General features: G+C 40.6%; 1 protein-coding gene across 1 annotated transcript in view; it reads left to right on the top strand.

The window, feature by feature from the left end:
• Positions 1 to 18208, top strand: part of LOC136690919 (basement membrane-specific heparan sulfate proteoglycan core protein-like) — a 62396-nt gene extending 44188 nt beyond the window's left edge. The window contains 13 exon segments of the mRNA XM_066663019.1: positions 1034 to 1374; positions 1418 to 1745; positions 1837 to 2100; positions 2208 to 2471; positions 2567 to 2671; positions 3603 to 3680; positions 3757 to 3828; positions 4058 to 4144; positions 13994 to 14257; positions 14565 to 14831; positions 15527 to 15796; positions 17513 to 17776; positions 17883 to 18208. Of these exon segments, the coding sequence (XP_066519116.1) occupies positions 1034 to 1374; positions 1418 to 1745; positions 1837 to 2100; positions 2208 to 2471; positions 2567 to 2671; positions 3603 to 3680; positions 3757 to 3828; positions 4058 to 4144; positions 13994 to 14257; positions 14565 to 14831; positions 15527 to 15796; positions 17513 to 17776; positions 17883 to 18208 (2930 nt within the window).
• Positions 18209 to 24655: the final 6447 nt, after the last annotated feature.

Genomic DNA, 24655 nt, shown 5'->3' with positions numbered 1-24655 from the left:
ACTGTTTCCCAAAGAAGGGCGGCATGGTGGCGCAGCAGGTAGTGTCACAGTCACACAGCTCCAGGGACCTGGGTTCGATTCCCGCTCTGAGTGACTGTCTGTGAGGAGTGTGGTGTGTTCTCCCTGTGTCTGTGTGGGTTTCCTCCGGGTGCTCCGGAGTCCACAGTCCAAAAACACACGCTGGTAGGTGGATTGGCGACTCAAAAGTGTCCGTAGGTGTGAGTGTGGGAGGGAATGTGTGTGTGTGTGTGTGTGTGTGTTGCCCTGTGAAGGACTGGCGCCCCCTCCAGGGTGTATTCCCGCCTTGCGCCCAATGATTCCAGGTAGGCTCTGGACCCACTGCAACCCTGAATTGGATAAGCGGTTGCAGATAATGAATGAATGAAGAACAAAGCCTGCGGTCGAAATTTTGATGATGCTGTGAAGCTGATAATCTCTGAACGTATATGAGCTCCTGATAGCAAGGAGACAGCGGACCACTGTTGTCCCACTGAGGGCAAAGTTGGAGGTCCACTAGTGTTTTACGCAGCGCTTTCTGTGCGAACCGCTGGTGATTAAACAGAATTTTAGACAAAATGCCACATTTTAGCACTTTTCCATTCACAGTCCAATTAAATTTTTTTTCCTTCATTAGGTTCTTTTGTTATTCTTTATAAATAAGATTAGTAAATAATTTTATTCCAGCACAGTGTCAACATTTTTATCATAATCATTTTATATCAGGCTTATACTCATTATTATATCTCTCATAGTTGTTGGTGATATTTGTATTAGTTTGTTTTCCAGAATAAATGTCTCTATGACTGTAAAATCTGTTTGAGGAGATTATAAATGAGTTATATCCTGTACAGGACAGTAATCTGAGTGGTCCCATGGTGGACCAGCAGTGGTCTATAGTCAGTGGTGTGCCAGCCTTTTTATGTCAGTGGACCGATATATACTTGCTGTCTGGGAGCAGTACGGGCTGTGGTGTTAAATAATCTGTAGTGTTGTTTGTGTTTATTGGCAATAATAATAATGTGTTTGTTTTCAGATAATCCTAAAGCCATATTGTCCATAAAGCCTGATAAACAGGTGTTTAAAGGAGAGATGGTCACACTGAGATGTGACATACGGGCAGTAGGAGACACTGAGTGGACTTACAGCTGGTTTAAAGATGATGGATTGTATCTGAGCAGTGAAACACAGGAGAACACCATCCACTCTGTTACAGAGTCTAACAGCAGTAAATACACCTGCAGAGGAGAAATGAAGAATCAGAACTCAGAGATCAGTGATGCTGTTACTCTCACTGTATCAGGTGAGTGTGTCATTTATTTTATTGTTAATTCTACTGCATGTAATAATCTGCTCTCTCTGTATGACCGTGTTTGTGTGTGTTATATCCTCCATGTTGTCTCTGTCAGGTGTAGTCCAGGCAGTGATGAGTGTGTCTCCACAGAGCTGGTTGACTGAAGGAGACTCAGTGACTCTAAGCTGTGAGGTTCCAGGCTCCACTGCAGACTGGACATTCAGCTGGTACAGAGCTGTTGCCCACAGACAAGGTTTAACCCCAGTAACAGATGCTCATGGCACCGTCATGTATTATGTGGAGCTCCTGTCAGACAGCAGAAGAGGAGCTGGAGGTTCCTACACTCTCAGTCCTGCTGCTCTAAATCACACAGGAGTTTATGTGTGTGGAGCAGAGAGAGGAGAACCGGTCTATCACACACAGCACAGCAGACCACACCCGCTATGGATCACTGGTGAGGAACTGGAGAACTGTGTTACGTGTTTGTTTAGCCTTATGTTACTATTTATCAACATTCTATATGTGTCTCTTCTGTGTATTTTCAGGTAAATCTCCTCCAGTGTCTGTGATCATCAGTCCCAGCAGGACTCAACACTTCAGCGCTGACTCTCTCTCACTGAGCTGTGAGGGACAGAGAGACTCTACTGGATGGAGAGTGAAGAGATACACACACAGTGAGGTGTCGGATTATTCAACAGACACAGGATTTACCTGCAACATCAGCTCCCTCTCCACATCGTACACTGGAGTTTACTGGTGTCAGTCTGAATCTGGAGAGGGAAGTGATCCTGTAAATGTCACAGTGTACAGTGAGTCTCCATTACTCTCCTCAACAATATATCTGTATATATTTATTTTTTGTTTAATATTTTGTGGTTAACAGTTTAAAAACACTCTTTTCACTGTTATCCTACAGATGGTGATGTGATTCTGGAGAGTCCTGTGCACCCTGTGACTGAGGGAGATCCTCTGACTCTCCGCTTTTTATTTCGCTCCACAAAGTCCTCACCTCTTCCAGTTGATTTCTATAAAAACGGATCACTCCTCCAGAACCAGACGACAGGGGAGATGACCATCCATAAAGTCTCCAGGTCAGATGAAGGACTCTACCACTGTAAACACCCAGAGAAAGGAGAGTCCCCACAGAGCTGGATCTCAGTCAGAAAACAGACAGAAGAAGGTGAGCAATGGCTTCATGTTTTTTATGTCTCACAGTAAACATTTCTACAGTAAACGCATGTATTTCAATATAAATCCATGCATCTGTCTCTCCAGCCTCTGGTTCTGGATCTACTGTTGTTACAGTGGCAGTGGGACTGAGTGTATTCTTGCTCCTCATTATCATACTGGGCATATTCTGCTGTTACAAGAAAAAGAAAGGTTTGAAAACAAAGCATTTGCCTTTAAAACATAAGCATACTTTTGCTGTATCTGTAAAACTAAAATATGTGTCTAAAATCCTGAGGGGAAAAATATTTTTATTCATGGTCCTGACTGGATCAGACTTTATATTAAGAACTGAGTTAAATATTGAAAATTGTTTTATAAAATATCCCCATTCAAAAGACTATGAAAATGGATGCATCATCGTTCCAGTCCAGTAGGGGGCCATAGTACCTTTTTAAGACAGATATCTAAACACAATGAAGACTGAGAGGAACACAGAGGTTTAATCACAAATTACTTTATACTTGGAGAGCCTTTTCGAAAACCTCGGTTTTTATTGATCTACAACACCATTTTCCCGTGGATGAGAGGCCAAAACATAAACAAATATCCATATCCATGTGGATGAGGTCTTAAACTCAGTACAGATTCTGCTTACTGTATCTGCACATATCCAACATGAAAATTAAAGCAGTGCAAAAGAAATTGTGACCCCAGAAAATTCCTTATTGTGATGTAGTTCCTGCAGAAACTGAGAGTGTTGTAGCTGCAAAAGTAAAATGCCAGCTGTTGCACAGATTTACAAAAACAGAAATTCGATATTCTGACATTTATCATTCACTGTAGGAGCTGAAAATGCTGTTTCAACTGTGATATCTCATGTATCTATAATAAACATGTGAGTGTAATTTGTGTGTGTGTGTTTGTGTGAGAGAGAGAGATGTAGCACTTTGTGACAGTAAAATTTCAAACATTCAGTTATTTTCTATAAAAAAAAATGATTATATTTGAACAGATGCAGTAGGAAAACTACACTGAATCCGTGTGTCACAATCATTTTACGATTAATAAACAACAACCCAAACATAGCTTTGATGAGGTGAAAACACAGTGGAGTCTCTAATGTCTGACATTTTTGCTGTAGGTGATTCTGCGGTTCGGTCCGATGACGTAACCTACACCAGTGTTGTGACTATTAAAAACAGAGAGTCCAAGAGAAATGGTAAGAACTGCACTTCTGCAAAACACAGCTCCACTGCTGTATTCTTACTAATGATTTATTTTCTCTTCTTTTTTAGACGATGCAGGGGAAAGACTCAATAGTGTGACTTACTCTGAGATTAAAAGCAGCTCCAAGGGCCATGGAAATGGTGAGAATTTTAACTGCAGTATTATTTAAAGGCTCCTCCACCAAATAACAGATATGGGTTACTTCAAAAACATGAATGTGACACAGAAAGTGGGTCTTGTTTCTGAAAAATGTAGTTGTGGACTGTAATGTGTGACTGGTTGAGAACTGTGTTTTAAGACTGAGTTTATTAAAATGTGATTAAAGAAATATAATATCTTAGAATGATAACAACTTCTGCTCTCTCTCAGATGGAGCTGGACCCAGTGATGGGGTTTATGCAGAAATTGAACTGAGGCCAAAGAAAAATAAAGGAGACGGCTGCCCTACGTTTAAGGGTGAGGTCAAAATAAAATAACTATTTACACCATGATCAGAATTCTACTTCATTACATTTAAAATCATTGTTAATCCCGATTACCTTCTCATTCTTAGTGGAGACTAATTAATTGCCCCTTTTCCTTATTTAGACTCAAAAGAACACCCAGGAATACAATATTCATTAACAATATTTCTGTCGGTTTTGTTTGTTGATGAAGTGAATGTAATAACTGAATTATATTTATATGGCATTTGATGAACTTGAAATAAGTAAATGGTGTAGTTCATGAATTTAAATACTAACAATTCTTTGTGTGTGTGTGTGTGTTTTGAAATTGTGAGGTGGTGAAATATTTAAATGATAAAATTCAGATCTAAACTTCCACAGAGTGATCGTACACAGTGTTTAACTGAACAGATCTGACTGTTACTGCCTTCTGTCCAGTTCATCTGCACAACCTCTCTGCTTAATTTTACCTTTACACCAAAACAAGTAAACTGTATAGATAATTAAAACCACAGCACCAGAGAGCGAGCGTTTATACAGAGCGTTTTAAACAGAGCGGCTGGACCTCCATTACGTACAGGACTGGTTTCTCACTCAGATGTTTATACAGGAATGAGTAAATATAAAAGGTTGGTTCCCAATGATGCCCTGTTCCTTTAACCAATGTATATAATCCTGGTTAATAAAATATAAAGGTGCTTACATTTAGTAACATTACAAAATCACCATTAAAATATTCCTGTCGTCATTTTTCCTTTTGTAAATGAGTTTTCTGAGTGGCATTTGAGTACAGTGCCTTTTTAAAAAAATCACGCGGAAGTAAAGGTCCCTCTTTAATTTGCTGTAGTGAAATAAAAGTTAAAAAACGTCAGGCACACGAGGACCGTGATCAGGGCAAGTTGTAACGTCCTGTGTTTTCCTCACCATGTGCTCATGTAGCAAATGGCTCTGGTTGTGTTTCTTGTCTCTGCCCTAGTCCCGCATTAGCTCCGCCCTCTCGTCAGTGTCCCCTTTGTAGTCCTGCCCTCTCGTTGTTGTCCCCAGGTGTTCCTTGTCAGTGCTCTGTCCCTTTGTTTCAGTGTTCCCTTGTCGGATCTTGTGTGTGTGTGTAGACGTGTGTTTCTCGTTCTCTGCGTCTCCCATGTCTACCCCTGTTCTCAGTTGTCTGTCTGTTCCTGTTTTGTTCGTGTGGTTAGTTTGTGAAACTCCTTGCTCATGTTTTTTTTTGTTTTTGGTCCTGTTAAATAAAGGATTCCTTGTGTTTACGTCCACCTCCCTTGTCTGTCCTGCCCAACTGTGACACAAGTCTTTTATTGTCCGTTTAACAAACTAAAACAATGAAGACTACACTGAACTGAACTGAATTCCATTTAAAGCAGCTTGTTTACAGTTTAACTGTGACATCTTAACCTCATTAAATGCAAGCACTTTTACAGTTTTTTATCTAGAACTAATATATAACTGATAACAGAACAGCTCTTTTATGTAGAAACACTTAGCTATGAATGATTGACGAAATTGAGTGATGTATTTAATGGAGGTCTACAGCCTCATTAAAATATTGAGCAGACCCCTCACTCCCTGGTGTTCTTGCTTTAAAAATGTGGACCTTTCACCTGTTTTTGTGTAAAGTTCAACAGTGTTCTGTGGATTGGTGTGGGACAGATGACCTTTTAGTTTTGTAAAATATCAGGGGGTCAGACAGCTCTGTGAGAACAGGGCGCTGTGAATGGTTAATGTGTCTCTGAACTTATGAAATCTTAGTTTTCAGGATCTGTTTTTTTTTTTTTTTTTTTTTTTAAATATTTCTCCACCACAAATCACACACAAAAAAGCTCTGTTAAAATTCGCTTTTCTGAATTACACCATTAAATATTTGAAGTTTATGAAATGCCCTACAAATATAGTTTAAAATTAAAAGCTCTTATATTGTTGAGCAGGGAGCTATATATGGAAAGAAGCAATGTGTCTCTCTGTATTGCGTTATATCTATATATATCTATAAAAGCCTGAAAACACAGGAAGTGTGGCCAGAGCAGGGTGTGACAGAACTAAGGCAGAGGTGAAACTGTAGTAATGTAAAATGCATAAAAGGTAAAAGCGATGGTAAAAGCACACTTCAATTCACTCCTCGAAATTTGAATATTCCAGTGGCCCCAGTATGTCCTTAGATGTTATTCTTTGGATTAATGCCGGTCATGACACTGTTGACCCAAAAATAATGTTGGGACAACATCTAATACCCAGCATCACTTTGATGTACATGGACAAAAGGAGCAGGAATACACTTTTATTTCAGAAACAAGAGAAAAAATATCATTACACTTCATTACAATCATTACACTTATTTTATATTATTAATGTTTTATGCCACTGTTTTAAACTTTGCCATTTTGTTTTGCTTTTTTTTGTTGTTGTATGAATTACATATGTTTTTTAGTCATGGGTTTGCTCAGTGAATTTTAGACTATAGTTTTATGCAGAAAGCTTTTTTTTTGTCTTAAATCAATGTCTAACTAAAAATATTCATAAATGAATGGTGGTTATAATAATACAATGTGTACATGTGCTTTTTAGAGTCTTTTTATTTCTAATAATTATAAAATGTATTAATAGATTAATATTTAAAATACTTAAAATATTTGTTCATCTTTAAAATTCAGTTTAAGTAAAAATATTGTTTCCTTTAATTAAAAGCTTTTTCTAACCAATACAGCTGAGTTCAATGAAATGAAATATATTTTTTATTATTCTTCTAATGCCTGACTTTGAAACAAATAAATAAATATTGCAACCAAAAACAACACTTCTGTTCTGTTCTTTATTCAGAGACAGGATTCTGATCAGGTGATCTGGGCTTTGGGACCGGTGTTCTGTGGAGTTGTGCTACCTTGTCGAAATGTGCTACTCCGCAGCTGTGTGTATGCTCAGATCCAAAATTTTAAAGTTTTAATTTGTTAAATTTTGCTAAAGTTTGTTAAAGCTGTTTATCTCCGGTGCATTACACAATTTTAGTTTACAGAGAGGTTTTGGCAGATGGCAGCACGGTGGTGCAGCAGGTAGTGTCACAGTCACACAGCTCCAGGGACCTGGAGGTTTTGGGTTTAATTCCCGCTCCGGGTGACTGTCTGTGAGGAGTTGGTGTGTTCTCCCTGTGTCTGCGTGGTTTTCCTCCAGGTGACTGTCTGTGAGGAGTGTGGTGTGTTCTTTTGTGTGGGTTTCCTCCGGGTGACTGTTTGTGAGGAGAGTTGGTGTGTTCTCCCTGTGTCTGCGTGGGTTTCCTCCGGGTGACTGTCTGTGAGGAGTGTGGTGTGTTCTCCCTGTGTCTGCGTGGGTTTCCTCCGGGTGCTCCGGTTCCCTCCCACAGTCCAAAAACACACGTTGGTAGGTGGATTGGCGACTCAAAATTGTCCGTAGGCGTGAGTGTGTGTGTGAGTGAATGTGTGGTGTGTGTCTATGTTGCCCTGTGAAGGACTGGCGCCCCCTTCAGGGTGTATTCCCACCTTGCACCCAATGATTCCAGGTAGGCTCTGGACCCACCGCGACCCTGAACTGGATAAGGGGTTACAGATAATGAATCAATGAATGAATGAATTCATCAATATCTCAGGTTAAAACAAATAGATCCTATAATGGAAGTGCTGTTCATTTTTCAGCTGGAAGAAAATGTATAAATTCGTTATCAAATAGGTCACCCTTGTCTTTGCATATCCCATGTTCCTCAAAGAGTCCTTTCAGGAAACCCATGGCCTAGTATCTAATAATTATAATGTACTAATAATGTAACTTTTCATGATATTGCATTCAGTATTTATCTCTGTCCTACAGTGCTCAGTTTTCTCAGTCATGTCTTGGCAATGTCTCCCTTTGTGATAATCTCCATTGTGCTGGGGGTTAAATGCTGCAGATTTTGAGGTAAGACCTCCAATGGTTTCTCTACATCAGGACTATCTTTATCCACTTAAAACTGAATCCTAATGTCTGATCAAAGACTAACTTACATTGTCTAACACTGTGTATTTCACAGTTAATGCAGCAGTTATTTTACCCATGGCTGCCCCCATATGGTGGACCCACTGTATGGAGCATAAACTGGTTAATTCTAGGACTTAATTCAAAATATTTCATCTCCCTTTCAGAAATAATGTTATTAACTCTGCTGTACAGACTACACCAGGTTTTTTTCTTATTCAGTAAGTAAATTAAATGAATACATTTTAAACAATATTTATTCTTTGTTTGTAACTGCTTCTTCAGTTTGGAGTCACAGTGGGTCCCGAGCAAACCAGGAATCACTGTGTGCAAGGCAGGAACACAATATTCTACATGATTATATTGTGTGGGTTATATTTAGATTTTCATGACTTTGAATACGTTTGTATTATTTTTACTTTTCTGTTTCTGAACTAATTTCTTAAATTGGAGAATTGATGAAAGACTTGATTTGAAACAAATTCAGAGAATGTTTAGTGTTCAATCATTTATTCAGTACTTTGATATTTTTGTAATAGTTTTATGATTTTCCACAATATTTCACCATTAGAATCAATGATTTACTCAGATATAAGATAAATACACTCAAGTGTGATTGTGTATTTTATTTGGTTTTGGCCAATTTTATGATTAATATAATTGTTTACCACATTTATTTCTAACTATTTATATTTTTGATATGGGATATATTTTTATATTTTTGTAACACCCTCATTTCATACTATTTCACTGTGAAATAAAGGTTAAAATGTATCATTTGAAAAATGAAATTGATGAAAATAACTTGATTCAGTTTCTTATTTTGGGAGGAAATAAGATTCAATATTATTTACATTTATTATTCAGGATGGTGTGTTTGGGGCTACTTTGATTAGTAAAGGGCAATGTTTTTTTATATAATTATTATAAATATGGGTAGGGTAGGCAAAAGTATAGGATATGAACATATTCTCATGAATAAATCAGCACTTACTCCCAGTTCTTATTAATGCTTACTCTATTACTGATAACACAATACAACCAAAACCTCTGGAATCCTCTTGTATATAATCAGTGAACTGATCTACTTTAAGTTGCTCCCAATTTGGACACAGCAGTCAGATTTCCACACAGACGGCATAATCATAATGGAAAAGCAGGAAAGCAAATGCTCTGGAGCATTCATGCTTAAGCCTGAGGTCCCCAAAGCTCAGCTAAAAAGATATGAACACCCAGTATTAAGCTGTGAAGCAGTGGAACTGCAATCCATGGGGTATCATCCAATACTTTAGAGTATAATAGTATTTGTGATCCAGTATTATACCAGCTGTGTCCATTCTATCACTCAAAATCACCACAGTTCCAATAGAGTACAAACAGATAAAGCAGAAAAGAACTGAGCCACTACAGCAGACAGATTGTAGAACTGTGGGAACTGTGTCACTGGTCACACATCTATAAGCATCAGGAGCTTTGTTGTTCACTTCATCAACCAAACCCAAACCAAGAATCTTCTAGGGCTGAGAATAGAGAGGGGTTAGATAAGTGTTTGTGGTCTGACTTCTGTTCTAATGCCACAGACACTCAGATATTACCAACCAAAGTGGAACTGAAACCCATTTACCTGGAGGTCAGAAATAAACAAGGTGGCCACAGGTCAGCAATCGTGTAAAGGGTCAGAGACCAATCGAGCTGAAATACCCAATGGAACAGTTGTTAACTATATTTCATCAACAAAATTAATGCAATTAATTGTATCATAGAGTAGTAACTTATATTTATTATGATTTTATTGCTAGTGTAAAGATGCCCCCCCCACCCTCCAGGGTGTGTTTCTGCCGGGTAGGGTCCGGACCTACCGCAACCTCGAACTGGATAAGTATTTACAGACAATGAATGAATGAATGCTAATCTAAAGAAGAGCTTTAATCCACAGTGGTATAAGGCACTGATTATGAATATAACTGTAACTACTGAAGGGAGACCAGTTTTTATTCCATTAATTCTTCAACCTGAAATTCCATTATCTGTGAATAAACCTGGATGATGCATATACACACTACCCATTCCAGGACTGAGTATTCAGTAAATTATTTCAAAGTCATTCTCAAAATAATTGTAAGTAATTGTGGAGCATTTCTACTAGTTTGTTCATTTTGGTGCTTGACGTGAACAAGTTTCTATGACAGTGTCCAATAAAAATCAAAATAAACCACAAGTATCTGTGAAAAGTGCTGAAATGGTTAAAATTTTTTGGGAAAAACAAATAAAACCTTTAAAAAGTTAATAAAAAATTAAATTCAATAATAAAATGATTAGAGCACTAGCCAAAAAGTGCAATTTACAGGAAAGCTATTGGATAAACAGCTAAAACCTTGTCATTTAAATGAGTAGCTAATTTTTAAGGCTACGCTAACATAAAAATGCTAACTAGCTAGCAAAACAAATAGTCTATATAAAGCTAATAATTGAATTATTTCGATTAATGTTTTTGGGAATTGAAATGTACATGCAAATGCTATGAAATCAATAATTATCATGTTCTTACACAAGTACGCAGATGTTTAATATGGTCATGTCCTTGTGTTATATTTCAGGTTCGTCAAGTTTAATAGCTAAGAAAACTTATTACAAACTTAAACAAACTTATTATTGCAGTAAGCAAAGTGGGCTCAGAGTAATAATCGGTTTCATAACTGTATCAGGAGTCTAAAAGAAAAGCAGTTCAATACTGAGGTCTCTCTCTCTCTGAGGATAAGAACACAGGAAGTGTTGAGAGTTTAACACACTGCAGTTCTCAGTCTTTACTGGGGCAGAATGGAGCTCAGTCCTCTCTCTGTGATGCTCGGTGAGTAAAACTGTCCTTTAATATCTTCACTAACTTCAATAGAGTGAGGGCTGCTGTAGGAAGACAATAATAAAGTAACAGCTTTACCTTGAGCTTGAGATCAGAGATTGAAGTGATTTATTTCTAAATCAAAAATTCTTGAGCTCTAGCCGTGTAGGTCCTGAACTGCGTCCACACACACACACAGAAATTAAACATTACAATTTTGAAACATTAGAGACAATTTATTTCTGATTTTCATGTGTTTAAAGCCACGATTGAAAGTTAAACACATTTTATTTTTAATTGTTTGACTACACTTACAGTCAGTTGCAAAACATGTATTTTTTTTTTCTTTCAGTGACTAACAGTTTGTGTGGTTTATTCATTGCCTCATTCCGCAAAAAAACTTTACTCCTCATTGCAAAGATCCAGATAAAGTCTAGCACCTGGTCGTATGAGTTTAATATTCGCCTTCAGTCTAAAGCAAAAGTTTGGGTGCCACACTTAATTACTATTTAATGTAGATTAGAGTGAACAAATTCACTTGTACACAGCAAAGATGCTCACAGACTCCAAACAAATGCTGAGTAAATAGTAACATTTAGGTAAAAAAAAAAAAAAACAACGGGACATGAAGCTTTCCCAAAGGCGAGTAACTGTGCTTGGTCTCTACGTGTTCATCAATGAGAGAATTTTGTATTACATTTTGACTTCATGTATTTTATGTTGGACCTTCTTCTACTAGAGAGGGTTACGATCAGGAATAAACGTTTTAGAGCTGTAACATCCTCATTTACATTATTATGTTTTTGACCCATATACAGTACTTTTATTCTGCACTTTAATAACGTGATAATAACAGGACACTCTTTAAAATAAGAGCGCTACAAAGTGTTCTTCAACAATAACACAGAAGAACCTCTTTTGGTTCCACAAAGAGACATCTTTGCTAATGACTTCATGTGAAGTTTCTGTAAACCATCAAAAGGTTCTTCACACACACACACACACACACACACCTCTTAAACAAACACAGTTCTTTCATGAACCAAAGGAGGTTTTTCTATCTATGGCATCACTGAAAATGTAGCATGTAGCACTTTTACTGGATGGAAATGATGATTGTTACCTGATCTGATTCTCTAGCTCCAGCTGCACAATCTCTTTCAGATTTCTTCATTCACATTAATGCATCGTATCCTGTGTTCTTCTGTCTGTGCTTTAGTGCTGGTTGGACTCCTCCACTGTGGACAAACTCAAGGTGAATCATGTTCCTCTATTGAATTAATTCAGTATTATTCATGTACACTCAAATGCAGATTCATTTCCTTACCTAAAAAAACCCGTTTTTACCACACTGTTCATTCAACATGGCATGGTATGAACAAAGTCATGCAAAAATTTATTTCTGTCCAAAGTTGCACTTATTTCTGCCGTGTACTGATGATGTGTTGGATAAACGCTCCGTAAAATACATCAGACTTTCACTGGGGTTAAGGTCAGGACTCTGTGGTGGACAGTTTGTGTGTAGCAATGATTCCTCATGCTCCCAGAACTTGATGATTCCAAAATCTGAGCACAATAAATCATGGTAATATCATTTTGGGTGGGCTCTGGACCAACCATGGCCCTGAAGTTGATGGGTGGTTACAGACCATTAAGGAATATGCTTGTGCTATCAGGGAAGATACAAGGGAAGTTGTTCTCATTGATTGATTCAGGGCAATACTTTGACTCTTCAAAAACACAGTAGTATTATTTCAAGACTGCCAGAAACACCTTTTGACATGGCTGCTTAAGAAAAGAGGAGCTACTCCCTGCATCATGGCCATGACATTAAATGAGTTTTTCTCAATGAATCTTCAGTTAGGAATTTTAATGAGGACACAGAGCTGTAGAAAGTTACAGAGGGAAATGTACAGAAAAATTAAAGACATAAACTTCACAGCATGGGCTTTTTGGATAATAGAGCTATTTCATTACGTAATGCACTGCCTGCAATGGACATACTCTGGTCTAAACAAACACACATTTTCCATGTTTAATTTATTTGTTTATTTATGTAGTTTAGGGCAGTACGGTGGAGCAGCAGGTAGTGTCTCTGTCACAGCTCCAGGGTCCTGGAGGTGGTGGGTTCGATTACTGCTCCAGGTGACTGTCTGTGAGGAGTGATTTATTTCTTAATCAAAAATTCTTTTTTTGTGTTTGTGTGGTGTGTTCTCCCTGTGTCTGCGTAGGTTTCCTCCGGGTGACTGTCTGTGAAGAGTGTGGTGTGTTCTGCCTGTGTCTGCGTGGGTTTCCTCTGGGTGACTGTCTGTGAGGAGTGTGGTGTGTTGTCCCCATGTATGCTTGGGTTTCCGGTGACTGTCTGTGAGGAGTGTGGTGTGTTCTCCCTGTGTCCGTGTGGGTTTCCTCCAGGTTACTGTCTGTGAGGAGTGTGGTGTTTTCTGCCTGTGTCTGCGTGGGTTTCCTTTGGGTGACTGTCTGTGAGGAGTGTGGTGTGTTGTCCCCATGTATGCTTGGGTTTCCGGTGACTGTCTGTGAGGAGTGTGGTGTGTTCTCCCTGTGTCCGTGTGGGTTTCCTCCAGGTTACTGTCTGTGATGAGTGTGGTGTGTTCTCCCTGTGTCTGTGTGGGTTTCCTCCGAGTGCTCCGGTTTCTCCCACACTCCAAAAAAACACACATTGTTAGGTGGATTGGAGACTATAAAGTGTGAATGTGTGAGTGTGTGTTGCCTTGTGAAGGACTGGCTCCCCCTCCAGGGTGTGTTCCTGTCTTGTGCCTCGTAATTCTGGGAAGGCTCCAGACCCACCGCCGCCCTGAACTGGATAAGGGTTACAGACAATGAATGAATGAATGAATGTATAATTTTAAATAATTTAATGCTGTAATTTTTGCACAGGCCACAATCTTACAATATGTTACATTCAGCAGATAAACACTAATTGTGTGTTAAATGTGGAGAAGAGTTTGATGCAGGGCGCTCATTCGTTAACACACAGCTGTGAAGTGTAAAGAGAAAAGCAGCTGTGCTGACTTCTTCATTTTATTTCAACAGAAATACCCACACTGAGAGTGGAGCCTGAGGGCACAGTCTTTACTGGAGACACAGTGACTCTGAGCTGTGAGACACAGTCGACTGGAGCTGAGATTTTCTGGATGAAAGACTTTCAGTATTTTAGTCCTGATCTGATTCATAAAGATACTCACACCACCACAGTCAGAGTAACAGTGTCTGATCCAGGAGAAACATGGTTCAGGTGTATTGGGAAATGGTCACTGAATAGTTCATACAGTGCCTTCATCAAGATTACAGTGAGAGGTACGTAATGTTTCCTGTTTTAATTATTTATTAATAATGTGAGTTATTAACTATAAGAAGAGTGATGCACATCAATGAATACCCGGTGTCTGGTGTTAAACTCTCCAGTGCAGGTGTTTATACCTTTAAGGGAACACAGTCAATACAGAGAATATACACACACCACAGTCACACTGTTACTCTGACAGTATCAGGAGACTGTGGGCTCTTTATCACATTATTTTAATCACTAACAATTAAACATGTCCAGGTGCATTTTTAGAGAATGTGTATAAGCCACAAACAATTATATAAAATCTTCCTGCAGAGAGAAAGAAGCCTACAGTGAAAGTTCAGCCAGCGGAGAGTGTGTTCATTGGAGAGAGGGTTACTCTGATGTGTGAAACAGAAGGTGAAAATTATTGGAATTATGAGTGGTATAAAAACACTCAGTCTCTCAGGGGTTCTGTAAGGAAGGATTATATAATCTCTAATGTTGGTCAGTCTGACGCAGGTGAATTTACCTGTAAAGGAACACAGTCATCAGGCCGAATATACACACACACCAGTGACGCTGTTACTCTGACTGTATCAGGTGAGTATTTTTTGCTTCTCACATTATCTCACCTTATTTTAATCACAAACAGGAAAAATAGTGCACTTTTAGGTGAGCATATGTCACAACAAGGTTTAACATCTTTCTGCAGAGAGACAGAAGCCTACAGTGAAAGTGCAGCCAGCGGAGAGTGTGTTCATTGGAGAGAGGGTCACTCTGACGTGTGAAACAGGAGGTGGATACGACTGGAATTATGAGTGGAATAAGAATAATCAGGTTCTCCGCAGTTTTTTAGGGAACAAATACACAATCGGAAACGTTGGTCAGTCTGATGCAGGTGTTTATACCTGTAAAGGAACATCAGGCCGAATATACACACACACCAGTGTCGCTGTTATTCTGACTGTATCAGGTGAGTGTGGGGTCTCTCTTACATTGTGCCTACCAAGGAAAGTTAAAATTTGAGTGGTGTTTTATAATTAAATCTATTGTCGTTCTTTATGAAAACTTTAAATAGTGTTAATCTAAGTGTATAGTTTTGTTGGTTCTTTAAAATATTTTCTTCTTGGGATTGCACTTTGTCTTATTTAAATCTGCTTAAATATCTCCTAAAAACCACTAACTTGCACTTGATGACCATTTTTCAGTATTAACATTTAAAAATAATAATATATTAAGTACTAAAAAGGTACTGAACCAAAAAAAAACCTCTTTACCTTGTTCTTCATCCACAGATAAGCCTCGTCCTACACTCACTTCAAGCCTTAAAGTAGCCGTACTGACAGGAAACACAGTGACTCTGTACTGCAGTCTGGGTCCGTCTGCTGGATGGACGTTCTACTGGTCCAAACACACACAGAACCCTGAGAACAACAGCCGCACCTACAACTACACCATCAGGTCAGTTAGGCTCTCTGATGGAGGTCGGTACTGGTGCAGAGCTGGCAGAGGAGACCCAGTCTACTACACACACTACAGTGATGCACTCTGGGTAAACGTCACAGGTGAGTGAGACTTTCACTAAGGGAGAAGAGAGAATGCTATTAGGACACATTAAATCATGGGCATAAGTTTGCTTTAATAAGTGAGAGAATGCACATCAGGGGTTACACATGGGACACTGGCTCTGGCTGCAGACAGCAAGTAGAAAAGAAAGTGCCACTGATTCAGTGTCCAATGAGCCCCAGAGTGAGCTCTGCACTCTCAACTGGGACTAACTCGGCTCTCCAATAGTGAACTGCTGCTGGAACTAACCATACTCTTCTCTGCTTCTTGCTCCTGTCTGCAGCCAAAACCATGTTCCAATAGTCAGTGTTGAGCCCCAGTGTATTTCCCTCCTCCATGCGGGTTTGTCCTCCACAACTTTCCCATCAGGGACTTATTCATTTTGTTGGTACTGACCAAGCCCTAAAGGTTGAACTGGAGTAGTTCAGGGCAGCTTTGGAGTGTGTATGAAGACAAACTGTGTGGACACAAGAAAAAGGGTGTAGAAGGGATGCAGGTGGGAGCAAGTTTAGCCGACACGGAAATGATGTGAGTTCACAGGGCTGTGTGGAGGAGTTTGTTTGTAGCCCTACTCCCAACAATTATGTCATTACATAACTAATATAATAATGATTAATTCTTAAAATTATCTTCTATTTTGCTTGTATTATCATTTATTTTATCTGTAATTAAACTGGTAACATTGCAGGATATTTTACTTTAACACAATTAAAAGTTTTAAACATCACACTAGCATTCATGTTATACAGAAAAGTTTATTTCTCTTTTATTGTTTGTTATTATTATTGTTTATTTTTAACAAATTCAGTTTTGAGCCGTTGTTGAGGTTATTTATCTCGGTATCCTGCAGTCACCTCCGCCATTAACTCGACTCTGCTGAAACACTGAAGAATCTAAAATGGCGGTGAGGACTCGTTCACATAAATTACACATTGATTAACAGCATTAAATTCGATTAACTAATATTCACATATCGAAGTAAATGCTTATATAATAAGCAACCTCTACGATTACTTTTTGAAATGTATTTAAACATTATTTTACTGGTTTTATATCTAAATAGGGAAATTAACCTTACAGTAAACACAAGCGTTGTTTCCCAAAGATGGCTTTATGAAGAACAAAGCCCGCGCTCGCCCCCTACTGCCCGTGTCGAGTATAGCCGAGCAATAAAAGACAACTGAAATAAAAATTTTCTAGATGCCAGCGAACTCTTTTAGATACTCTATATGTATGTACTAGTTTCTATTAGTGTGTGTTATATCCTCCATGTTGTCTCTGTCAGGTGTAGTCCAGGCAGTGTTGAGTGTGTCTCCACAGAGCTGGTTGACTGAAGGAGACTCAGTGACTCTAAGCTGTGAGGTTCCAGGCTCCAATGCAGACTGGACATTCAGCTGGTACAGAGCTGTTCCCCACAGACAAGGTTTAACCCCAGTAACAGATGCTCATGGTACCGTCATGTATTATGTGGAGCTCCTGTCAGACAGCAGAAGAGGAGCTGGAGGTTCCTACACTCTCAGTCCTGCTGCTCTAAATCACACAGGAGTTTATGTGTGTGGAGCAGAGAGAGGAGAACCGGTCTATCACACACAGCACAGCAGACCACACCCGCTATGGATGACTGGTGAGGAACTGGAGAACTGTGTTACGTGTTTGTTTAGCCTTATGTTACTATTTATCAACATGCTATATGTGTCTCTTCTGTGTATTTTCAGGTAAATCTCCTCCAGTGTCTCTGATCATCAGTCCAAGCAGGACTCAACACTTCAGCGCTGACTCTCTCTCACTGAGCTGTGAGGGACAGAGAGACTCTACTGGATGGAAAGTGAAGAGATACACACACGGTGAGGTGTCGGATTGTTCAACAGACACAGAATTTACCTGCAACATCAGCTCCCTCTCCACATCGTACACTGGAGTTTACTGGTGTCAGTCTGAATCTGGAGAGGGAAGTGATCCTGTAAATGTCACAGTGTACAGTGAGTCTCCATTACTCTCCTCAACAATATATCTGTATATATTTATTTTATGTTTAATATTTTGTGGTTGACAGTTTAAAAACACTCTTTTCACTGTTATCTACAGATGGTGATGTGATTCTGGAGAGTCCTGTGCACCCTGTGACTGAGGGAGATCCTCTGACTCTCCGCTGTTTATTTCGCTCCACAAATTCCTCACCTCTTCCAGTTGATTTCTATAAAAACGGATCACTCCTCCAGAACCAGACGACAGGAGAGATGACCATCCATAAAGTCTCCAGGTCAGATGAAGGTCTCTACCACTGTAAACACCCAGAGAAAGGAGAGTCCCCACAGAGCTGGATCTCAGTCAGAGAAATGACAGTAGAGTTTAGTGTCAAAGGTGGGTCAGGCACCATTTTAACTCCATCAGGTGGCTTTATTAGTTCTTAAAGACAAGGAGAGTACTGCTGTAACTGCAACAAAGTCCTGAATTCAAGTGACTGTATCTTTTCATTTATATTCTTCTTACACACCATATGTTATGGTAACCACATGATGTATGAGATTCTGTCCTCTGATCCATTCCAGATTTACTGAGCACCTACATTTCACACACTATATCTGTTATATATGGGGCATGGGGCATTAAGATGGCTGCAATGCCTAAGGCTAGACCTGTACATCGACTGACTTCTGATATCGGGCAACATTGGGGTTTCACACTGAAGAATTAAAACGTTCTTTTTGGACCGTTCCCAAAGTAATTAAAATTTAGAAAATATCAAAAAGTTCCAAAATAGAACCTTCCTCCTCAGGGAGGCGTGCTCGTTCCGGAAGTTTTACAAAGACCAGTCGAGTGAAGTTCAAAGCAAATCAAAGTATTTATTACAATACTGGATCCAGGAGAACTAATACATAAGAAATGCAAAGTGCCCTTTCCACGCAAAGTTCTGACTCTTCGCATCTGACTCCACAGTTTTATACCTGATATGACGTGTAGGGTATTTTAAACAAAATCTTTCTAGGTTGGAGCTTTGTGGCTGACGCGTGTTTCAGGATCCAAAATATCCTCAACCAAAGTCACGTTTTGTATTTTTATTTAAAACAAAAAAGATAACAAAAACGAATACAAACGAAATTGTGCCTCTTAAGCTTCCACTAATGTAAATTATAATCACTCCACAGCATGACTACGGACACAACACGACACGGCACGGTCAGAAAACCGTGAGGCACCAACCTTCCTTCTCCCGTGTCAATCTAACTACACTGTCTCCTGTGCACTGTGCACCTTGCGTGATTAAAGGTCAACTATGTAACTTCCTGTAATTATTCTAAATCCACATTTTAACCTTTTACATATGTTTTTAACTTAAATTATTAAATATATCAAGCATGAATTTAAATCAAATATTTTATCAATATGACATTATACTATAAAATATGAAATACACATAATATGGGGCAAATTCAAAAACTAGGCACAAAATAGGCATCTGGCGCCTACATTACCGGCCCCTAATTGTTCTAATAACAAAGTAACATAGAACAATTACCAAACTTCTTCTTACTAAGTAAAATATGAATCATATCCACGTATAAGAAATATGCAAATTTCTGTCCCATAACCAAGATACTATTAATAATGTACACTAAATGTCTATTGTTCTATTGTCAAAACTTTCAAGGATATAAAGTCCATAATCACTCCATCTGCAATAAAGAAAGTAAAGAAAGAGAGAGAAAGGTAGAGAAATAAAGAGAGAAAGTAGAGCCAGAGGTTGCTAGCACATGGCTCATCGTAGGGGCTTAGTCTTTACCACTGGCCCAGTCAGACTCCACAAGCAGACAGATCTTCGTAATGGGTCTGTCCAAGATGTTAGTCTTGGTCTTTATCTTGACTCTGCGGACCAGACCATTCTTGTCTGGAATTGCTTCGATGATCTTGCCCATAATCCAGTAGTTTCTAGGCGCACAGTCATTCACAAGAAGTACAACGTCTCCTTCCTCAAAGTTCTTAGATGCTGTGGCCCAGCGCTGGCGCTCCTGTAGTTGAGGTAGGTACTCCTTAGTCCATCTCTTCCAAAACAAGTTGGACAGATATTGCACCTGTTTCCACCTGCGCCTAGAGTAGAGGTCGTCCTGGTCAAACAATCCTGGAGGCAATGAGGGCGTTGTCTTCAGCAACAACAAATGATTAGGCGTCAAAGCCTCTAAATCATTCGGATCGTTGGATGCCTTGGTGATCGGACGGCTGTTGATGATCGACTCTGCCTCACACAGGACCGTAAGAAGGCCTTCCTCATCAAGGATCTGTTCTCTCACAGTTGAATTTAGCACTTTTCGTATTGATCGTATCAACCTCTCCCATGCTCCACCGTGATGTGATGCGGTGGGAGGGTTGAACGTCCACTTGATCCCATGCTGGTGGAACAGATGCTGAAAATCTGAGGAGTTCCAATCAGCAATGGCTGCCTTCAGCTCACGATTGGCAGCTACAAAATTTGTCCCATTATCCGAGCGAATCTCTTTCACTTGTCCTCTGCGCGCTATAAAGCGCCGAATCGCGTTAATGCACGAATCAGTGTCCAATGACGAGGCCAACTCAATGTGCACTGCGCGAATGGCTAAACAAGTGAATATGACTCCATACTTCTTCAAGATGGTTCTTCCACGCTTGACCTCCAGTGGTCCAAAATAATCCACGCCAACACGCGTGAAAGGTGGGTCATCAGGGATCACTCGCTCTTGTGGAAGATCAGCCATAAGTTGGTGTCCAACTTTCCCATGCAAGCGGCGGCACATCACACACTTCCCAATCACTTTCCTAATGGCCATGTTGGCGCTTGGAATCCAAAATCTTTGACGCAGCTCAGAGAGCATATGATTGCGCCCTCCATGTCCAGTCTTTAAGTGAATCTGTTGAAGGAGTAAGTCTGTTATGTGAAAGTCTCTGGACAGGATGACTGGCTGCTTGCTACTTTCTGGCATAGCTGCCTGACTCAATCTTCCGCCAACTCGCAACAGGTCATCTTGAAATACTGGGTTTAGCTTGTACACGTGACTACTGCGCTTCACGCTCTGACCTTTGTGCAAAGCCGCAATCTCCTCTGAGTATTTCTCTTTCTGACAGAATTTGATTATGTCAAGTTCTGCTTGCTCCAAGTCTTCCACTGAAAGCTGAGTAGGTCTAATGCTCGCCTTGAAGCGGTCAATCTGGCTTTGGATCAGCTGTTCACATTGAACTGCACTGTTCTCAGTGTCAACTGCACGCAGCTCTTTGCGTTTTTGACAGAGGCTTCGCAGGATGGCCTTCAACTTTAGGAACCACGCCATGATTCTTTTCAATTTGATCCAGGATGAGAAGTGATTGATTAGTCTTTTGAATGGAGTTACATTCTCTTCCACTTCCACTCGATTCACTATGACCTTTTTGATCTCAGGATCATCTGATGGAAGTTGTGTGTGGCTCAATGGAGTGTTGGGCCAATTCTCTTCGGGACCATGGAGAAACTCAGGACCAAACACCCATGTGGTGTTCTTCAAGAATTGATCCACTCTTTGCCCTCTAGAGGCGCAGTCGGCTGGATTCACGTCAGTGCTGACATGTCTCCACTGCTCCACATCAGAGTTTTTTAAGATAGCCGAAACTCTGTTTGCCACAAATGTGCGGAAACGTGTGTTCTCATTCTGCAGATACCGGAGTACCACCGTACTGTCAGTCCAAAATATTGATTCTGCAAGATCCAGTTGAAGCTCTCTTCTTAGAACACCATCCATCTTAATGGCCAACATAGCCGCAATCAATTCCATCCGGGGAATGGTAGGAGGCCTAAGAGGCGCTACTCTGGACTTGCCCATCATGAATGTGCAGTGCGTCTTATTGTCTGCATTGCGCAGGAGAAGGTAACTAACCGACCCGTACGCATCCTCACTCGCGTCCGCAAAGTGATGTAATTGCGCGAATACGCAACTTCCAAACTCTTCGGGCTTGAGACATCTGGCCACTGAGAAATCCTCCAAGGCAGGAAGACTAGCTAGCCAGTCCGTCCACTGCTTCTTCACATGCTCAGGTAAGTCGTCGTCCCATCCAATCTTCAATCTGCATAATTCTTGCAGGATAGCTTTCGCTGGCAAGACTACGGGTGTCAAAAAGCCTAATGGATCATAAACTGAACCAATGACTGAGAGAAGTCCTCTCCTAGTGAATGGGCGATCTCTTATGTTGATCTTGAATTTGAATACGTCTGACTCAACACACCAGTTGAGACCGAGAGCCCTCTCCATAGGTAGTTCGTCATGATCCAGATCCAACGTTTTTATTTCTGTTGCCAATTCAGACTTGGGAATGGAGTCAAGCACTTTCCGTCGGTTGCTCACCCATTTGGTGAGACGGAAGCCTCCTTTGGCACAGATCTTCATGAGGTCTTGACATATGGATACAGCTGCCTCCTCTGTAGCGACAGACTTGAGGCAGTCATCTACGTAAAAGTTCTGTAAGACAGTTTGAACTACTTCAGGTCCGAACTGCCCACTCTGATCTTCAGCACACCTCCTCAAAGCGAAGCTGGCGCAACTCGGTGAGGATGTGGCCCCAAATAGATGTACAGTCATCTTGTGCTCCGTCAACGTCCGGTTGCAGTCACCGTCTGTCCACCAGAGGAACCTGAGCAGGTCAGAATCTTCCTCAGACACCTTAACTTGGTGGAACATTGCTTCCACGTCTGCCATAATCGCAACATGCTCTTGTCTGAATCGTATCACAACACCAATCAGACTGCTGGTCAAGTCTGGACCCTGAAGGAGTTGGTTGTTCAGGGATGTGCCTTGATACGATGCTGCACAATCGAACACAACCCTTAGTGTCTGTTTCACAGGGTGGTATACGGCGTGATGTGGTATATACCACACCTTCCCTTCTTTGTGTATCAGTTCGTCCTCTGAAAGTTGCACTGCATAGCCCTTTTTTATCAGGTCTTCCATAAAGTCTGTATACTCCTGTCTGTAGCTGTCGTTTCGGAGAAACTTCCGCTTTAGGTTTTGTGCTCGCTGTTCAGCTATTGGTCGATTGTTTGGCATGTGAACCAATCTGTTCTTGAGTGGTAGACATAAGGAGTAATGACCATCAATCAGTGTAGCAGATTCCGTGACCATGTCCATGAACTGATGGTCTTCCCTGGACATCTCCACTTCTTCATGTTTTCCACATTCCGGAAAATCCACCTTGAACTGTTGTAGCCACAGGTTCTCCAAACTGCTGACTGATATGCGGATTGCTGTTGTCCTCTTTAGCCTTCCTTTGTTTTCAGCGCTACATGTCTCCCTCAAAGGCCCGTTTACAGTCCAGCCTAGCTTGGTTCGCACGGCGTATGGCCCTTCACCGACACTGTTCACCAACTCCCATGGCTCCATAGCTTTGGGCACATTTGCTCCTATGAGCAATCCAATGTCGGCTTCGATATGAGGTAAGTGTATTCCTTTAAGGTAGGTCCACCTTTCAAGATCCTTTTGTTTCGGTATGTTTTCTTTTCCAACAGGTATGGCTTTCTGCGAGAAAACGTCTGGAAGATCGATGAACTCCTCACCGGACAAACTGCTGACTTCCAAGCCTGACACTATGTGAGTACAAACAGGTTTCTCTTCGTTCATAGTTCTCAGCAGTATGTCGGTCTTTCTTCCAGTGAGCTTCAACTTCTTCATCAATGCTTCGGTACAGAATGTGGCGGAGCTTCCTGGGTCCAAGAAGGCATACGTCCGCACCACTGCATTTCTCCTCTTGGCTTTGACTTGGACAGGAACAATAGCCAGCGTACAGTCGTCTTCCCCGGCCCCAATCAGCTCACCACCTTCATACTCTGCAGCAATGAAGGCACTGAGGATAGTTTGTGTTTCACAACTCTGTGTCTCCCTTTTTGTTTCAGCACCGATGCCCCTTTTCTTTATGTGCAGCAACGTTGGATGCGTTAGCGAACACACCTGACAGCTGACTTTTGCCTTGCAGGATTTACTCATGTGGCCTTGCTTTAAGCAGCCAAAACAACATCCTTTGCTCTTCAGGAAGTCTATCTTCTCGTTGTGTGGCTTGCTTTTAAGCTTAGTACACGAGTCCAAGTTGTGTTCACCGTCACAAAAGAAACACGTATTTGTGGCAGTCATCTCTGAATCCATGTTTTCCTTTGACTTTGTGTTTTCCTCCTGTTTGTCCAACTGTTTAGCACTTATAGTGAATGACTTCTTAATTATGCCTTTCTTCTGCTCTTTGTTATTGTTTTGCTTAAGTGTAGGTGCTTTAAATGTTGTGCTATCTCTTATGTCTCCGAAGACTGGGTGCAGTGCGATCTTGGCTTGTTTGTTAATAAACTCCACCAAATCCTTGAACTTGATTCTCTTGTCAGCTTGCTCTTGCACACCAAATACAACACCCCTCCACCTTTCACGTAGCTTATAAGGAAGCTTCAAAACAATGGCCTTTAAATTCGCAACATTATCAAGCTCCTCCATGTAACTCACTTCAGTCATGGTGTTGAGGCATGCTGTCAGAAAGAGTGAAAAGGCGTTCAGTGAGTCAACATCCTCCGGCTTGATAGGCGTCCAGTTTACTACCTTGTTCATGTAGGCTACAGCAATCTTGTAATCGTTGCCGAAGTGTTCCTTCAGTAACCTCTTTGCTTTCGGGTAGCCTTCGTCTGGCTTCATATGAAGGCAGCTCTTTATCAACTCTTTAGGTTGACCACACGTAAACTGCTCTAAAAAATAGAGACGATCCTTAGGGCTTTCAGTGCGTGATTCTACACCATGTTCAAATGCCCTTACAAATGCGTTGTACTCAAGGGGGTCACCACTAAAGGTGGGAATGTCTAATGGTGGCAGGGTCATCATTTTCTGTTGCTTCACCAT

This window comes from Hoplias malabaricus, chromosome 3 (assembly GCF_029633855.1).
Source record: "Hoplias malabaricus isolate fHopMal1 chromosome 3, fHopMal1.hap1, whole genome shotgun sequence".
Lineage (NCBI taxonomy): Eukaryota > Metazoa > Chordata > Actinopteri > Characiformes > Erythrinidae > Hoplias > Hoplias malabaricus.
Note: the sequence above shows the minus strand (reverse complement) of the source record. Positions and strands in the feature narration are given on the sequence as shown.